We start from the raw sequence: 20,840 nt of genomic DNA on the forward strand, positions 1-20,840 counted from the left end.
GTCAGCAAGCCGGACCATCTGATCTAGTTAGTCACCTCTTACGGCAAGCATGGGTTGCTGAAGATCAATTCTAACCCAGATCTTCACAAGGTACAAACATAACACAGGGTAACTAGACAACCACAACATGGGCAACAAGACAATTACAACACAGGGTAACTAGGCAACCGTAACACAGGGTAACTAGGCAACCGTAACACAGGGTAACTAGGCAACCACAACACAGCATAACTAGGTTAACACAATACAGGGTAACTAGGTAAACATAACATGGGGTAACTAGGTAAACACACCACACAGTAACTAGGCAACCACAACACAGGGTAACTAGGTAAAACAACACAGGGTAACTAGGTAAACACGACACAGGGTAACTCAGCAACCACAACACAGGGTACTAGGCAACCACAACACAGGGTAACTAGGTCAACATGACACAGGGTAACTAGGTCAACACGACACAGGGTAACTAGGCAACCACAACACAGGGTAACTAGGTGAACACAACACAGGGTACTAGGCAACCACAACACAGGGTAACTAGGTGAACACAACACAGTGTATCTAGGTAAGCACAACACAGGGTAACTAGGTCAACACAACACAGGGTAACTAGGTCAACACAACACAGGGTAACTAGGTCAACACAACACAGGGTAACTAGGTCAACACAACACAGGGTAACTAGGTAAAGACAACACAGGGTAACTAGGTCAACACAACACAGGGTAACTAGGTCAACACAACACAGGGTAACTAGGTCAACACGACACAGGGTAACTAGGCAACCACAACACAGGGTAACTAGGTCAACACGACACAGGGTAACTAGGTCAACACAACACAGGGTAACTAGGTCAAGACAACACAGGGTAACTAGGTCAACACAACACAGGGTAACTAGGTCAACACGACACAGGGTAACTAGGCAACCACAACACAGGGTAACTAGGTAAAGACAACACAGGGTACTAGGCAACCACAACACAGGGTAACTAGGTAAAGACAACACAGTGTAGATAGGCTAAGATCGCTTTGTGGAACCAAAACCATCATTTAATGGTTGCTTTGAAGCTAGTGACAGATCAGACAGTTCACAGTGCTGTTTGTGTTGTCTTACCTCATCCTCAATATCAATCTCATCCTCCTTGTCCTTCTGTCTCGCGACAAACTTCTCGATGACGTGGAACAGTGCTGGAGAAATGGCCTTGAAGTACTTGTGGAAGTCCCACTTCACTGCCAGAGCTGCAAAGATGTTGTTGTTGACGAGGGCGGACCTCAGGTCTGTCAGGATGCCCGGGGAATACTTCTGTGAGTCCTCGTACAGATGGCGGGTGATCACATAGTCCAGGATGGCATCCCCCAGGAACTCCAGCCTGAAACATGGCGAGTGTGACATATCTATCAATATCATGTTGAAACATAGGCCCTCTGCTGTTACCTTTTACGAAGTATCCCATATGACATTACACAGCAGTCGCCACCATCTGTAGTCATGGATACAGGGTAGATAACAACGCGAGAGAAAAATCACCTCCATGTTTCCGACTTTGTGTCAATCACACTTGCAGGGAAACATCATTTGTGTTCTAGTATCCATGACTACAAATGGCGGCATCTGATCATGCTTAGTCATGTGTGTGATACGGAATACTAAGTAAAAGAAAACAGCAGAATTTCTGTGTACATTTAGGTTAAACGATACAAAGAATAACGAAACTTTTAACTTTTTTTTTACCAAATATACCAGAACACAGAAAAATTATTGCAATACATATTTCAATATAATGGTATACCGGTAATACCATGCAGTCCTACTGACAAGGCAACACAGTAAAAATAATTTAGGTATTCCACTCTGATAGCAGTCAGTGATGGAGTGTGGTATAGTGAACACTGGTGTACCTCTGACAGTGATGGAGTGTGGTATAGTGAACACTGAGGTACCTCTGATAGCAGTCAGTGATGGAGTGTGGTATAGTGAACACTGAGGTACCTCTGATAGCAGTCAGTGATGGAGTGTATGGAGAGTAGTATAGTGAACACTGGTGTACTTCTGATAGCAGTCAGTGATGGAGAGTAGTATAGTGAACACTGGTGTACTTCTGATAGCAGTCAGTGATGGAGTGTAGTATAGTGAACATTGGTGTACCTCTGATAGCAGTCAGTGATGGAGTGTAGTATAGTGAACACTGGTGTACTTCTGATAGCAGTCAGTGATGGAGTGTAGTATAGTGAACATTGGTGTACCTCTGATAGCAGTCAGTGATGGAGTGTAGTATAGTGAACACTGGTGTACTTCTGATAGCAGTCAGTGATGGAGTGTATGGAGAGTAGTATAGTGAACACTGGTGTACTTCTGATAGCAGTCAGTGATGGAGTGTGGTATAGTGAACACTGAGGTACCTCTGATAGCAGTCAGTGATGGAGTGTATGGAGAGTAGTATAGTGAACACTGGTGTACTTCTGATAGCAGTCAGTGATGGAGTGTGGTATAGTGAACACTGAGGTACCTCTGATAGCAGTCAGTGATGGAGTGTATGGAGAGTAGTATAGTGAACACTGGTGTACTTCTGATAGCAGTCAGTGATGGAGTGTAGTATAGTGAACACTGGTGTACTTCTGATAGCAGTCAGTGATGAAGTGTAGTATAGTGAACATTGGTGTACTTCTGATAGCAGTCAGTGATGGAGTGTGGTATAGTGAACACTGAGGTACCTCTGATAGCAGTCAGTGATGGAGTGTATGGAGAGTAGTATAGTGAACACTGGTGTACTTCTGATAGCAGTCAGTGATGAAGTGTAGTATAGTGAACATTGGTGTACTTCTGATAGCAGTCAGTGATGGAGTGTGGTATAGTAAACAATGAGGTACCTCTGATAGCAGTCAGTGATGGAGTGTATGGAGAGTAGTATAGTGAACACTGGTGTACTTCTGATAGCAGTCAGTGATGAAGTGTAGTATAGTGAACACTGGTGTACCTCTGATAGCAGTCAGTGATGGAGTGTATGGAGAGTAGTATAGTGAACACTGGTGTACTTCTGATAGCAGTCAGTGATGAAGTGTAGTATAGTGAACACTGGTGTACTTCTGATAGCAGTCAGTGATGGAGTGTAGTATAGTGAACATTGGTGTACTTCTGATAGCAGTCAGTGATGAAGTGTAGTATAGTGAACACTGGTGTACTTCTGATAGCAGTCAGTGATGAAGTGTAGTATAGTGAACATTGGTGTACTTCTGATAGCAGTCAGTGATGGAGTGTGGTATAGTGAACACTGGTGTACCTCTGACAGTGATGGAGTGTAGTATAGTGAACATTGGTGTACTTCTGATAGCAGTCAGTGATGGAGTGTGGTATAGTGAACACTGAGGTACCTCTGATAGCAGTCAGTGATGGAGTGTATGGAGAGTAGTATAGTGAACACTGGTGTACTTCTGATAGCAGTCAGTGATGAAGTGTAGTATAGTGAACATTGGTGTACTTCTGATAGCAGTCAGTGATGGAGTGTGGTATAGTGAACACTGAGGTACCTCTAATAGCAGTCAGTGATGGAGTGTATGGAGAGTAGTATAGTGAACACTGGTGTACTTCTGATAGCAGTCAGTGATGAAGTGTAGTATAGTGAACACTGGTGTACCTCTGATAGCAGTCAGTGATGGAGTGTAGTATAGTGAACATTGGTGTACTTCTGATAGCAGTCAGTGATGGAGTGTGGTATAGTAAACAATGAGGTACCTCTGATAGCAGTCAGTGATGGAGTGTATGGAGAGTAGTATAGTGAACACTGGTGTACTTCTGATAGCAGTCAGTGATGAAGTGTAGTATAGTGAACACTGGTGTACCTCTGATAGCAGTCAGTGATGGAGTGTATGGAGAGTAGTATAGTGAACACTGGTGTACTTCTGATAGCAGTCAGTGATGAAGTGTAGTATAGTGAACACTGGTGTACTTCTGATAGCAGTCAGTGATGGAGTGTAGTATAGTGAACATTGGTGTACTTCTGATAGCAGTCAGTGATGAAGTGTAGTATAGTGAACACTGGTGTACTTCTGATAGCAGTCAGTGATGGAGTGTAGTATAGTGAACACTGGTGTACCTCTGATAGCAGTCAGTGATGAAGTGTAGTATAGTGAACATTGGTGTACTTCTGATAGCAGTCAGTGATGGAGTGTGGTATAGTGAACACTGGTGTACCTCTGACAGTGATGGAGTGTAGTATAGTGAACATTGGTGTACTTCTGATAGCAGTCAGTGATGGAGTGTGGTATAGTGAACACTGAGGTACCTCTGATAGCAGTCAGTGATGGAGTGTATGGAGAGTAGTATAGTGAACACTGGTGTACTTCTGATAGCAGTCAGTGATGAAGTGTAGTATAGTGAACATTGGTGTACTTCTGATAGCAGTCAGTGATGGAGTGTGGTATAGTGAACACTGAGGTACCTCTGATAGCAGTCAGTGATGGAGTGTATGGAGAGTAGTATAGTGAACACTGGTGTACTTCTGATAGCAGTCAGTGATGAAGTGTAGTATAGTGAACACTGGTGTACTTCTGATAGCAGTCAGTGATGGAGTGTAGTATAGTGAACATTGGTGTACTTCTGATAGCAGTCAGTGATGAAGTGTAGTATAGTGAACACTGGTGTACTTCTGATAGCAGTCAGTGATGGAGTGTAGTATAGTGAACACTGGTGTACCTCTGATAGCAGTCAGTGATGAAGTGTAGTATAGTGAACATTGGTGTACTTCTGATAGCAGTCAGTGATGGAGTGTATGGAGAGTAGTATAGTGAACACTGGTGTACTTCTGATAGCAGTCAGTGATGAAGTGTAGTATAGTGAACATTGGTGTACTTCTGATAGCAGTCAGTGATGGAGTGTATGGAGAGTAGTATAGTGAACACTGGTGTACTTCTGATAGCAGTCAGTGATGAAGTGTAGTATAGTGAACATTGGTGTACTTCTGATAGCAGTCAGTGATGAAGTGTAGTATAGTGAACATTGGTGTACTTCTGATAGCAGTCAGTGATGGAGTGTAGTATAGTGAACACTGGTGTACCTCTGATAGCAGTCAGTGATGGAGTGTAGTATAGTGAACATTGGTGTACTTCTGATAGCAGTCAGTGATGGAGTGTGGTATAGTGAACACTGAGGTACCTCTGATAGCAGTCAGTGATGGAGTGTAGTATAGTGAACATTGGTGTACTTCTGATAGCAGTCAGTGATGGAGTGTGGTATAGTGAACACTGGTGTACCTCTGATAGCAGTCAGTGATGGAGTGTAGTATAGTGAACATTGGTGTACCTCTGATAGCAGTCAGCGATGGAGTGTAGTATAGTGAACACTGGTGTACTTCTGATAGCAGTCAGTGATGAAGTGTAGTATAGTGAATATTGGTGTACTTCTGATAGCAGTCAGTGATGGAGTGTAGTATAGTGAACACTGGTGTACCTCTGATAGCAGTCAGTGATGAAGTGTAGTATAGTGAACACTGAGGTACCTCTGATAGCAGTCAGTGATGAAGTGTAGTATAGTGAACACTGGTGTACTTCTGATAGCAGTCAGTGATGGAGTGTAGTATAGTGAACATTGGTGTACCTCTGATAGCAGTCAGTGATGGAGTGTGGTATAGTGAACATTGGTGTACCTCTGATAGCAGTCAGTGATGGAGAGTAGTATAGTGAATATTGGTGTACCTCTGATAGCAGTCAGTGATGGAGTGTATGGAGAGTAGTATAGTGAACATTGGTGTACCTCTGATAGCAGTCAGTGATGGAGTTGTAATGGTAGGAGGCGTGTGTGAAGGCCTGCAGCAGGTAGGACCGGTCCTGGAAGGTGTAGCCAATCTTCTCCTCAAAGACGTTGTAGCCGTCCAGGAGATGGAGCAGCATGTTGTTGGCGTGGTGGTGCCCTGCCAGGAACAGCGGCGACGGGGGACACTGAAGCTCCTTAAACTCGTACTCACTCACCTGGTGGAGAGATAAAGTTGTCAACCGCTAATGCAATAGACAACAGGAGAAGATGAATAAAGTGATCTGATATCAGGAATCTGAAACATCTTACATGGATCACATAACACAGGACCCTCACTATTAGATATTTTGTTTATTGTTGTTTAACATGTTTAGAGCCCACTGAGCAATATTCCAGTCATAGGACCATGATTACCATGTAAGTAACAGAGTCTGGACCACACAATCCAGTGACTGATATTATCAACAGTATCCTATGCCACGTTGACAGGAAATCAACAATGTCACGGAGTCTGACCACCCAACCCATCACCTTTTACAACAAGCATAGATTGCTGGCACCTATTCTCATCCAGAATACCAACCAGGGTATGTATCTTTGTTGAAACATATTAGGCCTACACCAGTATCACAGTTGAATATATTATCAATATGTTTACAAGAAAAGGCTCCCTGGAATATTATGTGTTTGGTCCCTATATAGTTACCATGAAACGATTGAGGGGTTTCCAAGTAGCACCTTGACACTAACCTGCTGCCCCTCCTTCCTGCGAACCGCACCCACTCGGTGGTCCTTCCTCGGCAACACCTTCAGCCCCAGCCATGACATGAACATCAGCGCTGCCTTCTTCCCACATGTGGTCAGATAGCAGCCAATCAGAGCCTCCACACTGTCGGCCACACTCTTGTCTGGGATCCCGTGCTGCGTCTGTAGACTGTAGGGCACTAAAGCCAGCGTGTCGTCAGTCAGATCCTCTATCTTGTCAGCCTCTTGGATCAAGTCAATCTCTTCAAGCTCCTGGTCAAACTTCTGGCGTTCTACATCACTCATCGGTGGCACACCTCCACTTTGTTCTACTGTCCCCTCACCACTGTCATTGGTGGACACAGCTGTCATTTGTTCTGTAGCTGCTGATGCGTGACTAGCATCACTGTCAGAGAGCACAGGTATGTTCTCAAGACCATCATCTACGTCCACAACAGTGGATTCAGTATCACTACCAGCATCCTCAGATATGCCTTCTTCACAACTAGCATCAATGCTATGCTTGTTTTCAGTTTCTGTTTCCTCAGTTCCACTTTCTTTGGAATCCAGATCAGTGCTGTGCTTGTCAGATTCATGTTTCTCTGGCATTTTTTCTTCACAATCCTCATTAATGAGATGCTTCTCCTCGGCTTCAAGAGTCTGGGTCACCTTTCCTTCTGATTTCACATCAACACTATGCATGTCTTCAGTTTCCAGTTTCTGGGTCACATTGGCTTCAGATTTGATATCAACACTATGCATGTTTTCAGTTTCAAGTTTTGGGGTCACCTTTCCTTCTGATTTCACATCAACACTATGCATGTCTTCAGTTTCAAGTTTCTGGGTCACATTGGCTTCAGATTTGATATCAACACTATGCATGTTTTCAGTTTCAAGTTTTGGGGTCACCTTTCCTTCTGATTTCACATCAACACTATGCATGTCTTCAGTTTCCAGTTTCTGGGTCACATTGGCTTCAGATTTGATATCAACACTATGCATGTCTTTAGTTTCAAGTTTCTGGGTCACACTTCCTTCAGATTCAACATTACCACCATGAACGTCCTCAGTTTCACTTCCGGCTGCATGTTTCTCTGTCATGTTTCCTTCTGACTCCTCAGATTCAACTTTACTATCCGATTTCTCTTTGTCACTTATCACATCGCACACTTCTGTCTTTTTACTACCACCTGTTTCCTTCTTGTCCTCGAATAATTTGGCCACTGTGGAATCAGTTTCAGACTTTTTGGCATTACTGCTTGACGTTTTCTTGCCCGAGTTGGCAATGACGACTCTAGGCACCGGGCCCCTCCTCCTGTTCTCGTTGATGATGTACCCCGGGGGCAGCCAGTTCTCATAGGGCTCAAACTTGGCTGACACCATGCACTCAGCTAAACGTCGCTTCCTACCGAGTCTATACAGGTTGTAATTACTGACTTGCTTGCTCCTGAGGTAACTCAGCTTCCCTTCGTGAATGCCTGGGTATGAGCAGTAGAGGTACACGGTGATGGCATACTTGAGAAAGGAGTCACCAATAGTCTCTAATCTTTCCAAACTGAAAAAGTCATTAGCATTGGACATTGTTAACGCCTGTAAAATGAGGCAGGGGCTTGGTCCCACAAAAGTACTGAGATCTCTGTCCTCATCCAGGCAGATGTTAGGTTGAGATGTCACTTCCAGTTCCACCTCTTCTGATGTTGTGGATGAGGAAGCATCACTGTCAGGACAAGGCTCTCCACAACCTGGGAAGGACCAGACACCGAAGTCAGCATCAGCATCGTTACCATAGGACTCAGCGTTGTCCGTATCACAGCAGTTACTTTCAGCCCCTTCCTGTTTCTGCCTAATTGGAGGACCCCCTATCGTGGTCAACTGTGACATAGGTTCATCATCCCACCCCGAGGCTGGGCTGTCTTTCATCTGGTCTGAAGAATCACACACAGGATTTGCATTGAACACTGTTTCGGCACCTGGTTCAGTAAGAAGGTCACTTTTTGACACTGAGGACTCTTTGATTGCATCGGAGTATTGAGCAGTCGGGAAGTCAGCCTCCACACTGTCCTTTCTTTGATCATCAAGCCTAATTTGAGCAGGGTTTTCTGAATCATCCTTTGTACTAGATTGTTCTGTTTCTGAGATCATGAGTTGGCATGAATCCATCGCATTAGGAACTGTTACACCAGACAGTGCACCACAGACACTGGATGACGAGTCATCCTCGGTTGCAGTGGATGCATACTGAAATTGGTCCACCAAAAGGGATGAGTCTGGCACGTCTGACATCGGAGGATCAGCTTGGACATCTTCTTTGAGAGGTTCTGAGATTACCATATTGGAATGAGCATGGGTTAATGATGAGCACCTTTCTGATGAGTGACTAGTTTGATTGTGTGTTATGTTTGTTCCAGTGTGTGCTGTACTAGGTGAAGTGTTGAGCACCGAGTCATGATCTGGGCAGGCTGGAGGTCCTGCAGGGTCACCTGACTCCGGAGTGGCACCTGTGGACTGTGCGTTACTGCAGACAGTTGCATTGCTAACTTCAGTTGAGCACCATTGAGTATCGTTCCCTTCAGAATCTGCAGTTTCTGATTGCTCCACAAAGTTTTCACATGCATTTCTGGCATTATGGCATAAAGAATCATTTCTGTTCTTAACCTGCATAGAGTTTGTTTCTAACACATTGTCATATTTTGCGTCTCTATCTAAAACTTCTATCACATTGGCTGTGACTAAAGGAGTATCATCTGTAAAAGTTTTGGTTTGAACGTCACAGTGTTTTGCAAATGACTTGCTGCAATGTTCATGTTGATGTTTACTGACAACACTCGGTTCTGTATCAGGCACGGTGCAGTCTGTATTGGCTTGCGTACCAGACACACGGGTTTCTGTATCAGATACGATACAATCTGTTGGATGTTGTGCACCAGTGATACTGGATTCTGTACCAGGGATGACACAATCTGTCTGGGGTTGTGTACCAATTATGGGTTTATTTAGGAATCTTAAACACTTGGTAGTAGTTTCTGTATCAGCTACAGGAAAATCTGTCTGAGGTGATTGTGTACCAGTGTAACTGGCTTCTGATTGGGACCTTTTACTGTCATTCTTAGGTTTGGGACCTGTTCTGGTTTCCTTATCTGGCACTATACAGTCGGTCTGAGACTCCATGTTTGTGGTACTAGCGGTTGCAGTGGTTTTTGTGTCTGCTGCAGATGTGATAAAATTCTTCTGCATATTTGTGGCACTGGTGTCTGTATCTGACACAACACAGTCTGTCGTACGCTGTTTGCCTGTGGCACTGGTATCTGTATCTGACACAACACAGTCTGTCGTACGCTGTTTGCCTGTGGCACTGGTATCTGTATCTGACACAACACAGTCTGTCGTAAGCTGTTTGCCTGTGGCACTGGTATCTGTATCTGATACAACACAGTCTGCCGTACGCTGTTTGCCTGTGGAACTGGTATCTGTATCTGACACAACACAGTCTGTCGTAGGTTGTTTGCCTGTGGAACTGGTATCTGTATCTGACACAACACAGTCTGTCGTAGGTTGTTTGCCTGTGGAACTGGTATCTGTATCTGACACAACACAGTCTGCCGTACGCTGTTTGCCTGTGGAACTGGTATCTGTATCTGACACAACACAGTCTGTCGTAGGTTGTTTGCCTGTGGAACTGGTATCTGTATCTGACACAACACAGTCTGTCGTACGCTGTTTGCCTGTGGAACTGGTATCTGTATCTGACACAACACAGTCTGTCGTAGGCTGTTTGCCTGTGGCACTGGTATCTGTATCCGACACAACACAGTCTGTTGTACGATGTTTGCCTGTGGAACTGGTATCTGTATCTGACACAACACAGTCTGCCGTACGCTGTTTGCCTGTGGAACTGGTATTTACATCTGACACAACACAGTCTGTTGTACGCTGTTTGCCTGTGGCACTGGTATCTGTATCCGACACAACACAGTCTGTTGTACGATGTTTGCCTGTGGAACTGGTATCTGTATCTGACACAACACAGTCTGTCGTACGCTGTTTGCCTGTGGCACTGGTATCTGTATCTGACACAACACAGTCTGTTGTACGATGTTTGCCTGTGGAACTGGTATCTGTATCTGACACAACACAATCTGTCGTACGCTGTTTGCCTGTGGAACTGGTATCTGTATCTGACACAACACAGTCTGTCGTAGGCTGTTTGCCTGTGGCACTGGTATCCGTATCTGACACAACACAGTCTGCCGTACGCTGTTTGCCTGTGGAACTGGTATCTGTATCTGACACAACACAGTCTGTCGTACGCTGTTTGCCTGTGGCACTGGTATCTGTATCTGACACAACACAGTCTGTTGTACGCTGTTTGCCTGTGGAACTGGTATCTGTATCTGACACAACACAGTCTGTCGTAGGCTGTTTGCCTGTGGAACTGGTATCTGTATCTGACACAACACAGTCTGTCGTACGCTGTTTGCCTGTGGAACTGGTATCTGTATCTGACACAACACAGTCTGTTGTACGCTGTTTGCCTGTGGAACTGGTATCTGTATCCGACACAACACAGTCTGTCGTACGCTGTTTGCCTGTGGAACTGGTATCTGTATCTGACACAACACAGTCTGTCGTACGCTGTTTGCCTGTGGCACTGGTATCCGTATCTGACACAACACAGTCTGCCGTACGCTGTTTGCCTGTGGAACTGGTATTTACATCTGACACAACAGAGTCTGTCATACGCTGTTTGCCTGTGGCACTGGTATCTGTATCTGACACAACACAATCTGTCGTAGGCTGTTTGCCTGTGGAACTGGTATCTGTATCTGACACAACACAGTCTGTTGTACGCTGTTTGCCTGTGGAACTGGTATCTGTATCTGACACAACACAGTCTGTCGTACGCTGTTTGCCTGTGGCACTGGTATCTGTATCTGACACAACACAGTCTGCCGTACGCTGTTTGCCTGTGGAACTGGTATCTGTATCTGACACAACACAGTCTGTCGTACGCTGTTTGCCTGTGGCACTGGTATCTGTATCTGACACGACACAGTCTGTCGTACGCTGTTTGCCTGTGGCACTGGTGTCTGTATCTGACACAACACAGTCTGTCATACGCTGTTTGCCTGTGGCACTGGTATCTGTATCTGACACAACACAGTCTGCCGTACGCTGTTTGCCTGTGGAACTGGTATCTGTATCCGACACAACACAGTCTGTCGTACGCTGTTTGCCTGTGGCATTGGTATTTGAAACAACACAGTCTGTCGTACGCTGTTTGCCTGTGGCACTGGTATCCGTATCTGACACAACACAGTCTGCCGTACGCTGTTTGCCTGTGGAACTGGTATTTACATCTGACACAACAGAGTCTGTCATACGCTGTTTGCCTGTGGCACTGGTATCTGTATCTGACACAACACAATCTGTCGTACGCTGTTTGCCTGGGGCACTGGTATCTGTATCTGACACAAAACAGTCCGTCGTAGGCTGATTGCCTGTGGCACTGGTACCTGTATCTGGCACAACACAGTCAGTGTTAAGCTGTTCACCTGTGGAACTTGTATCTACATCTGACACAACAGAGTCTGTCGTAGGCTGTTTGCCTGTGGCACTGGTATTTGAAACAACACAGTCTGTCTTAGGCTGTACCTGTGTGACACTGCTATCTACATTGTCAGTCTTGGACTGTATACTTGCGGTGCTAGAATCTGCATCAGATGTGCTGCTGTTTGGCTGGGGAGACAGGTCAGTAGTATTAGTATCACACTTAGAGTGAGCTCCAATGTCTGCTACACTGACTTCTGAGCCTGCTGAGGCAATGCCTGAATCACTGTCTGATGACATCTCTCCCTTGTCCTCTATTGCCTTCAGGTCCTCCTGGGAGATAGCAGGGGGACTACTTTCACTAGGACTGGACGGCACTTTGTCCTTTTCATCCGACTTCTGACTAGAATCACACGAATGTACATCCTCCGTCGGACTTTCTTGCCTTTCGAAGGAGTTCTGCTTATCATCATCACTGGCATCCTTGTCCTGCCCCTCCTCGGCATCACATTTCAACTTTTCAGGATTTGTTTCAAACCCGAAATCCAACTGTGGGAATGTAAAGTCACACGGCAACTCCACTACCCCTATGCCTGTTTCCTTCGCGATGCGTTTCCTAATCTCCTCCGCCAGGAGAAGATAGTTCATCCTGTACAGGACAGCTGGCAGACAGACAGCCTTCCGCCACAGAGACGCTGGGAACACATGTATATCACACAGCTCAGGGACTAGGATCTGCTTCTGTTGTAGGTTCTCCCGCCGAGCACGCTTGGTCTCGGCACTGCTGGTTGGCAGAGCCACGCCCTTCTGGTTCATGTAGCGCGGAGTGAGGAGGTTGAGGCGAGCAGACGTGTGGTCCACGTCGAGGAGGGGCTGGTCAGTGTTGGTGATAGTCAGGCCATACTTGGTGGTGTAGTATTCGTTGAATGTTTTGTACAACTCTGGTGAAGGGAAGGGGCTGGTTGGGTTAAGGTCCAAACGGATTTCAGCTACGTAGAAGTGTTGGGGCTGGTCGATATTGCGGTATGATGGCATCACTACAGCGTCTGCAAAGTCCTCCTGGCGGAACTCAAATGCACCTCGCTTTTTGTCAAACACATTCTTCTTCTTCTCTGGCTTGGCAGTGGATTGGACAATGTTCACAAAATCCCACTGTATTCCAAGCCCACTCTCAGTGGACAAGTCTTGAAAAGAAAGGTTAGCAATAAGGAAATATTACATTAAAACAAGCATACTGTTCAGGCAAATTAGTGCATATTCATATTAAAATCCTTATAAATATAGGTGGGCTTAAAATCATGACATACACTACTAAAAAGAAGTTAAAGAACTTTCATGTTACTCCAGTTAATCTGTCACTCCACTATAGCAAATAAGAATCAGGTGTTCCTTAACTATTTTTGAGTAGTATATTTTGAACATATTAAAATAAACAGATATATCAATGTACAACAGTTTGTTCCCATTGTGAATTCTTGACTATGTTTCGCACAAATCATGAAAAACTATTTAAACAAACATCATGGTTAGGGAACTTCCCTGTCCTGGTATCCTGATACAGTACTTTTCTCACATATTGATAATCTTTCTTTTTGAGGTTGAATCACAACCCTGAATCATTTGTTTTTAACTTTCAGAGATCGACCGTGGGATATTTTATGGCAGAAATATGTAGGCTTGAAGGCTCTGGGAATGTTATGTAATTTACTGCAAACTGGAAAATACTAACGAATTTGTGAATGCTGATTGTGGAACAGTTTGTGTTATTATTCGTGTTTTTACAACTTGTAATGTAATTACGGTAATGTATTGTATGCATCATGATACGGTGGCTGAGTGGGTTAGATCGCTGACTTTGTGTGCTGACGATTAGGGGCCTCACTCTGGCAAGTGTGGGTTCGAATCCCGGACGGGGCTCAAACCCAAAAGAGCACGAGAATCTGTACTTTACTAAGAAAGTGTTATCCCAAATATAACATTTGTTACATTTGACCACTTTCTAAATGGCATTGTGTATTCATGATACAAGGGTTATAAATTGAGGCATTGTATCGTTGACTTTGTATCTCGATACAATACTATATCTCTGTATCTATACAGCACTACTAGAGTTAGATATTACAGTAAAACCATGTTTGCTAAAAGAATGTTCCTGTCTTTCATGTGTCTACACAAACTGGACCTACTGTGACTTACCTTTGTCAAGTGGTACAATAAGGTAGCCGACGTCTGCACTAGAAACAGCAAACTCCATGGGGTCTTTCTCAAGGTGAAGGACGCTGGTGAACACAAACTGATGGAATTTCCCTATCTTCTTCAGGTCTTCCTGGCTTAGCACCACATTTGACTGGATCAGATCCACAGAGACAGTTACCTCCCCTGACCGTGTGTACACCGGAAAATGAGGGACCTACAAAACCAAGCAGACATTTCCACTTGATGAAAACACCAACCTTTATCATGCGGCCACGTCAGAATGATGAGATCTGATTGGTCCACGTGATCTTGATCAAATACTGTGTAACCTGCCTTGGAGGGTAATAAATTTCTCAGCAGGGGAATAAATCTCTTATACCCCGCCACAAGCACGACAGGCTGCACGTGCATTTCTGAGAGACAGAATAAATCCTTTATACCTCTCTTCAAAGCAAAAAGCCACACACTTTTTCCGAGCCTAGGGATGTCATGTGACATAGTGCAAGCTAACCTCAGCTCAATCCAGCAGCTGTTTTCTATCAATTTGGAATTTATTTGAATTATTTTACAATGTTATATTAAAACATGTCGGTAAGATAAATTTGTTGCAGCAGGATCACTCGTGGTACATGGGGTTTTATGTGCCCCTCGTTAACACAGGACGCATAAAACCCCATGTACCCCTCGTAATTCTGCTACAACTTATAGTGTTACCCAACCTTACCTCCACATGCCATATCAAGTAGTGAGTGAGTGAGTGAGTGAGTGAGTGAGTGAGTGAGTGAGTGAGTGAGTGAGTGAGTGAGTGAGTGAGTGAGTGAGTGAGTGAGTGAGTGAGTGAGTATTCCAGTTATATCACGGCGTGTCAGCTTAATGTGGGAGGAAAGCCTGAAGTGATGCAGGTCTCAGACGTTTACCACTTCGGTGAAACCCACTAGCACGGGTATGGTGCTGACAAACCTAGAAACATAATCAGGACGAACCGGGATTCGAACCCACAATCATAGGTTTCTGGCGTGCCCAAGGGACGCAATTCTGCACAGTGAATCACGGCGCCTTAGACGACTGGGCTCCCCCCCCAACCCCCCATAGAGGATAGAGGGCCACCCATGCTCGTGAGTGAGTGAGTGAGTGAGTGAGGTTTAATATCGCTTTTAGCAATATTTCAACAACATCATGAGGGGGGATACCAGAAATGTGCTTTACACATTGTGCCCATGAGGCGAATCGAAACCAGGTCTTTGGTATGACAAGCAAACGCCTTAACCAATAGACAGCCCTACCTGACTCTAAATTAACAAGTAAAACTGCAAGTCTTGTCTACACTTACAATACACCATGATATCCCAAGATATATGAGGGTGTGTTATGTTTGACACTGCTAGAACATTATTTAAGCTTAATGGGGAAAAAGAGACAACTTGATGCTGGAAACAACAAGCAAAGATGCTGACAAACCAAGGATGATTATTTGGGATAATCTGGGATTTATACCCATGACCAGTGGCTGCTGCATTCTCCCCATCCTCATCCTCATATAGCTGTATGGAAATATTATATTTTGTTACTTTGTTGTTCAACGCCGCACTCTGCAATATTCCAGCTATATGACGGTGGTCTGTAAATAATCGAGACAAGACACTCCAGTTATTGACATCATGAGCATCGATCCACACAATTGGGATATGATGACATGAATCAACCAAGTCGGCGAGTCTGACTACCCGATCCCATTAGTCACCTCTTACGACAAGCATAGTCACCTTTTACGGCAAGCATGGGTTGCTGGAGACCTATTCTACCCCGGGTCTTCACGGGTTGAATGATAATAACTGTAACAGCAATTGATAAGGTCTTGCATTGGCATAGCAACATTACAGTCACAGGGACCCAAACAACAGACTACGCCAATTTGATAACCCAATGTAATATCCAAGTCTTTGTAGTAGCTCACTAGGGGAATTTCTTTTGATGAGAGTAGACCCAGGGACTGTGCAGTATCCTCGGGTGCATATATGCGTCTGCCACGGGTGTTCTGCTCGTCTGTGATTGGCCCTGTTAGTTTGAGGTTGATGAAGTACAGGTTGCAGGGCTCGTCTGGGCGGACATGACTGTGAACAAATGCATCCGCTGCCTGAAATATAATACACCACCATCAATATCCAGGCATTATTCAGGCTGAGAAGGAATATATACACCACCATCAATATCCAGGCATTATTCAGACTGAGAAGGAATATATACACCACCAACAATATCCAGGCATTATTCAGGCTGAGAAGGAATATATATACCACCATCAATATCCAGGCATTATTCAGACTGAGAAGGAATATATATACCACCATCAATATCCAGGCATTATTTAGACTGAGAAGGAATATATACACCGCCATCAATATCCAGGCATTATTCAGACTGAGAAGGAATATATACACCACCATCAATATCCAGGCATTATTCAGGCTGAGAAGAAATATATTACACCACCATCAATATCCAGGCATTATTTAGGCTGAGAAGAAATATATATACCACCATCAATATCGAGGCATTATTTAGGCGAAAAGGAATATATTACACCACCATCAATATCCAGGTATTATTCAGGCTGAGAAGGAATATATTACACCACCATCAATATCCAGGCATTATTCAGACTGAGAAGGAATATGACACCACCATCAATATCCAGGCATTATTCAGGCAAAAAGGAATATAAACACCGCCATCAATATCCTGGCATTATTCAGGCGAAAAGGAATATAAACACAGCCATCAATATCCTGGCATTATTCAGGCGAAAAGGAATATAAACACAGCCATCAATATCCAGGCATTATTCAGGCTGAGAAGGAATTTGAAAAAGATCCCCATGGTGCTACTGTATAATTGGTATTTTATCAATAGTAGTGGTACTTCTTAAAATATTACTTAGACTAGCCATTGCATTCTTTTTATCGTCAGGTTATGACATAACTCAGATGGTTATCCCAAGAACTATAAAGAAGAATACAACACTTAAGACTAGGCTAGTCGAGATATTCTAACACTGGGAAAGAAACTTTTCAAAACATCTATAAAACAGCACTGAGTATGGTTTTACGCCGTTTTAAGCAACAATCCTACAAATCCTGCTTCTACCCATGTGGGGAATCAAACCCCGGTCTTCAGTGTGATGAGCAAACGCTTAACCACTAAGCTACCCCATTTACCCCTAAACAGTATTAAGTAACGACAAACTTCACATGTAAGAATATGTGAACCTTGTATTACAATGCAGTCAGCAATATTCCAGCTGTACTTGAATAATCTGGACGAGGCAAACCAGTGGTTGACATCATGTGCAATGACCACACTGTTGGGGGTCTGATGACACATAATCAGCCAGCCATGACAACCTGATCAAGAATTTTCAGTCATCTTATTATAATAAGTCATGAACTAGCGAACTACTTTTTTGCTTACTTTTTTGTAGTAGTACTGCTTTCTCTTGGTTGTCCCTGGGCGAGCCTGTCCAGTGACATCCTCTTCCTCCCACTCTTCTTCCTCCTCGTAGACAAACATCTCCTTCCCTACAGGCATTAAGTTGTCATCCAGCTCACCTACATGCACACATTCAATAACACTGTAAAACAATGTAGCACACAGATGACAGAGTACACACAAACTGATGACATATTACACATAGAGAAATGATGTACTGCAACAAAGTCAACCTATGACAGTGTACACACACTGATGACATATTACACATAGGGTGACATGTTTTGCAACAAAGTCAACATATGACAGAGTACACAAATTGATGACATATTACACATAGGGTGATGATGTTTTGCAGCAAAGTCCACACATGACAGAGTACACACGAACTCATGACATATTACACATAGAGTGATGATGTAGTGCAACAAAGTCCCCACATCACAGAGTACACACAAACTGATGACATATTACTCACAGAGTGATGATGTCATACAACAATGCACATTAGTGCAGATAACATGATACACATCAACTGTTTATTTCAGTTCTGTAAAAGCTTTTCATAATATCGCCAAGCCATACACTGTTTGCACTGGCACACTTCTGTACAATGGACAACCAACTAACACAGGAGACTCCTTAATATTACATCAAGAATATATTTCGTTTCGTGCTATTCATACAGTCCGATGGTTCAAGAACTATCTTCACTGCAAGCATTGTGACTGTTAGGTATAAGTATGAGTATGATAAGATCTTGTCTATCACACCAAACATGTGCACAAGACGATGAACTAAGCAAAGTTTGTTTATCACTACAGTGAGTGAGTGAATGAGTATGGTTTTACGCCGCTTTTAGCAATATTCCAGCAGTATCATGGCGGGGGACACCAGAAATGGGCTTCACACAATGTACCCATGTCAGGAATCTCACCCGGGTCTTTGGCGTGACGAGCTAACCACTAGGCTACCCGACCGCCCCTTTATCACTACAGCCCTATCACAGTGGCCTGTAAAAGTCTAGACCAGGCAAACTAGCAGGAGTGGAGGCAGGAGCACCGATCCACGCCATCAGACAAGTCACACAGTCTCCGCTGTGCCTCTTCAGTTAGCTCTAGCAACAGGTGTGGGACACTGGGCACCTTTTCTTCCCCAGAATCCCTATGGGTAAATTACTAAGGGATGTGACCAGAGCTACAGATAAGCTGCGTATTTGTGTAAAATACCCCCCAAAACTATTCAAAACCCAATTACTTTCAATTAAATTGCGTACAGAAACGCATGCATTAAATTAAAAACTCAAATATATAAAAACAGCACGCGAAATACCAATGAAGCTTTTTCAACATGCGTACAATGGAGCTAATTTCCGAAACACAATTACAAGCTAATTTACTTTCCAAGTCAAGCCTATATTTAAAATCGTTATATACATCTAAAACGTTATTTAATCTTTTTAAAATCTCAAAATGTTTACTAATTTTGGGGGAAAAAAACAATAGAGTGATGAAAAGATGAGTGAAAAAATATTCGTTACCCAATGAAAAATGTAAAAACCCAATTAGAATAGAAACCTTCGAGTAAAAACTCAATTACTCAAAATGTTATCTGGAGCTCTGGTTCACATGTAATTGGGATGACATTGTGTTCAAGATTATGTCAATAATATAGCGATAGGCAGCTGTCTCAAATGATTCTCCCACCTGCTTTATGTAACTTCTCACACATCTTCAAAGCAACGGCCATCTTGGCAAGCTTCTTGGAAGGCATGGCCACACCCTGGGAGGGCAAGACAGAAATTAATATTCGAAATGTTTCAAATTTAATATCATCAATTCCATCTGCAAGATGAATCAAAGAGAGTATAATAATGTGATTGTGATTTACATTATTCTGATTAGTTGTAGGGTTACCATTATCTCCTGCTTTATGGACGAGTTCACTGGTAGTCTGAGCGAGGCCTCAAACATCTGAGCGTCCGTGTCAGGAACCACGGCAACGGAACAGTGAGGTGTTAGATGGGTGAAGGCATCACTGGGTAACTTTGCACAGTACCTAAGGAAAACAACAAGTTGACAATAATATGCCTTACATGCAGGATTTCAATCTACTGTTTAGAATTCCAATGAAGATATTGGAAGACTTGTTTTTATTTTGATAAAGTCTAAATATATGGGCTGTATATTTGCCAAATAATTGTTTGGCAATATATTGCCATATGTATTGCGACATACTGGGAGCTAAAGTCTTTGACAGTGATTGTTGACACTGAAGTATATCCTATTTTCTACATACGACAGTAAATAATACTCCGCGTGGTCAGTGGCCACTATTTGTAGTCATGGATACAGGGGAGATAACAACATGAGGTGTTCCTGCCGTTTTGTCGATCACTTTTGAAGGGAAACATCATTTGTGAATGAATTTCTGTGTATAGTTTAGATTGAACTAGAAAAATAATAATGAAACTTGCTATATTCTTCTTACCCAATATTCCGGAACACAGAAAAAGTATTGCAATAAGCATCAAAGCGTATTGCAGTATACCAGTACACCGTAATACCGTGCAGTGTCACAACATGTAATAATGGTGTGTGGTTCTAAAAGTGCCTGTAGAATTCTCAAACGAACAGACTGATTAATTACAATTTACAAATCTTCAGAAAAACAATAAAACTTTATCTTGTACTCCAAGCTCCATAAACAGGGAAAATGTGAAGTGTAAGCTACCTGTTGACCAGGGCAATGGCCGTCTGCATGGTGACCTTGGGAGCAGCTGGGTTGTCAGTTGGACAATATGGCGGCAGCATGGTGACAACTGTATCAGGATTGATCTCATCTCCATCATCTGCTAAATCTTTCCGACCTCTTCCATCCCCGATCAAAACCTGTATTAGTGATGGTGAGTTTTCCCTCTTACCAATCTCAACAATCTCAACAATTGCACAGTCACATCTAAACAAGAGATCAACAACTTGGCTGGACTTTTTAGAGAAATTCATGCATATTCATTGACCAAACCGAGAGGTGAATATGCATAAATGAGTGAGTGAGTTTCATTTAACGCCACTTTAACAGTATTCAAGTTGTGTCACGGCATGTCAGCTTAATG

General features: G+C 43.5%; 1 protein-coding gene across 4 annotated transcripts in view; it reads right to left on the reverse strand.

The window, feature by feature from the left end:
* LOC124119181 (endoribonuclease Dicer-like) overlaps positions 1-20,840 on the reverse strand; it is a 45,190-nt gene that overhangs the window by 18,642 nt on the left and 5,708 nt on the right. For 2 of the 4 annotated variants that reach the window (XR_007219241.1, XM_048388571.1), the window contains exons 6-14: positions 20,459-20,616; positions 19,642-19,783; positions 19,432-19,507; positions 17,708-17,844; positions 16,194-16,373; positions 14,240-14,453; positions 6,503-13,227; positions 5,753-5,994; positions 1,121-1,376 (exon numbers count right to left, since the gene is read on the reverse strand). Coding sequence is in view for 3 of the 4 variants with exons in the window: in XM_048388571.1 (XP_048244528.1) it covers positions 1,121-1,376; positions 5,753-5,994; positions 6,503-13,227; positions 14,240-14,453; positions 16,194-16,373; positions 17,708-17,844; positions 19,432-19,507; positions 19,642-19,783; positions 20,459-20,616 (8,130 nt within the window). In the remaining variant the exon portion in view is untranslated. The remainder of the gene's footprint in view (positions 1-1,120; positions 1,377-5,752; positions 5,995-6,502; positions 13,228-14,239; positions 14,454-16,193; positions 16,374-17,707; positions 17,845-19,431; positions 19,508-19,641; positions 19,784-20,458; positions 20,617-20,840) is intronic. The other 2 variants (XM_048388573.1, XM_048388572.1) reach the window with 2 other exon arrangements.

This window comes from Haliotis rufescens, unplaced genomic scaffold, assembly GCF_023055435.1.
Source record: "Haliotis rufescens isolate VD_foot unplaced genomic scaffold, xgHalRufe1.0.p SCAF_73, whole genome shotgun sequence".
Taxonomy (NCBI): Eukaryota; Metazoa; Mollusca; class Gastropoda; order Lepetellida; family Haliotidae; genus Haliotis; species Haliotis rufescens.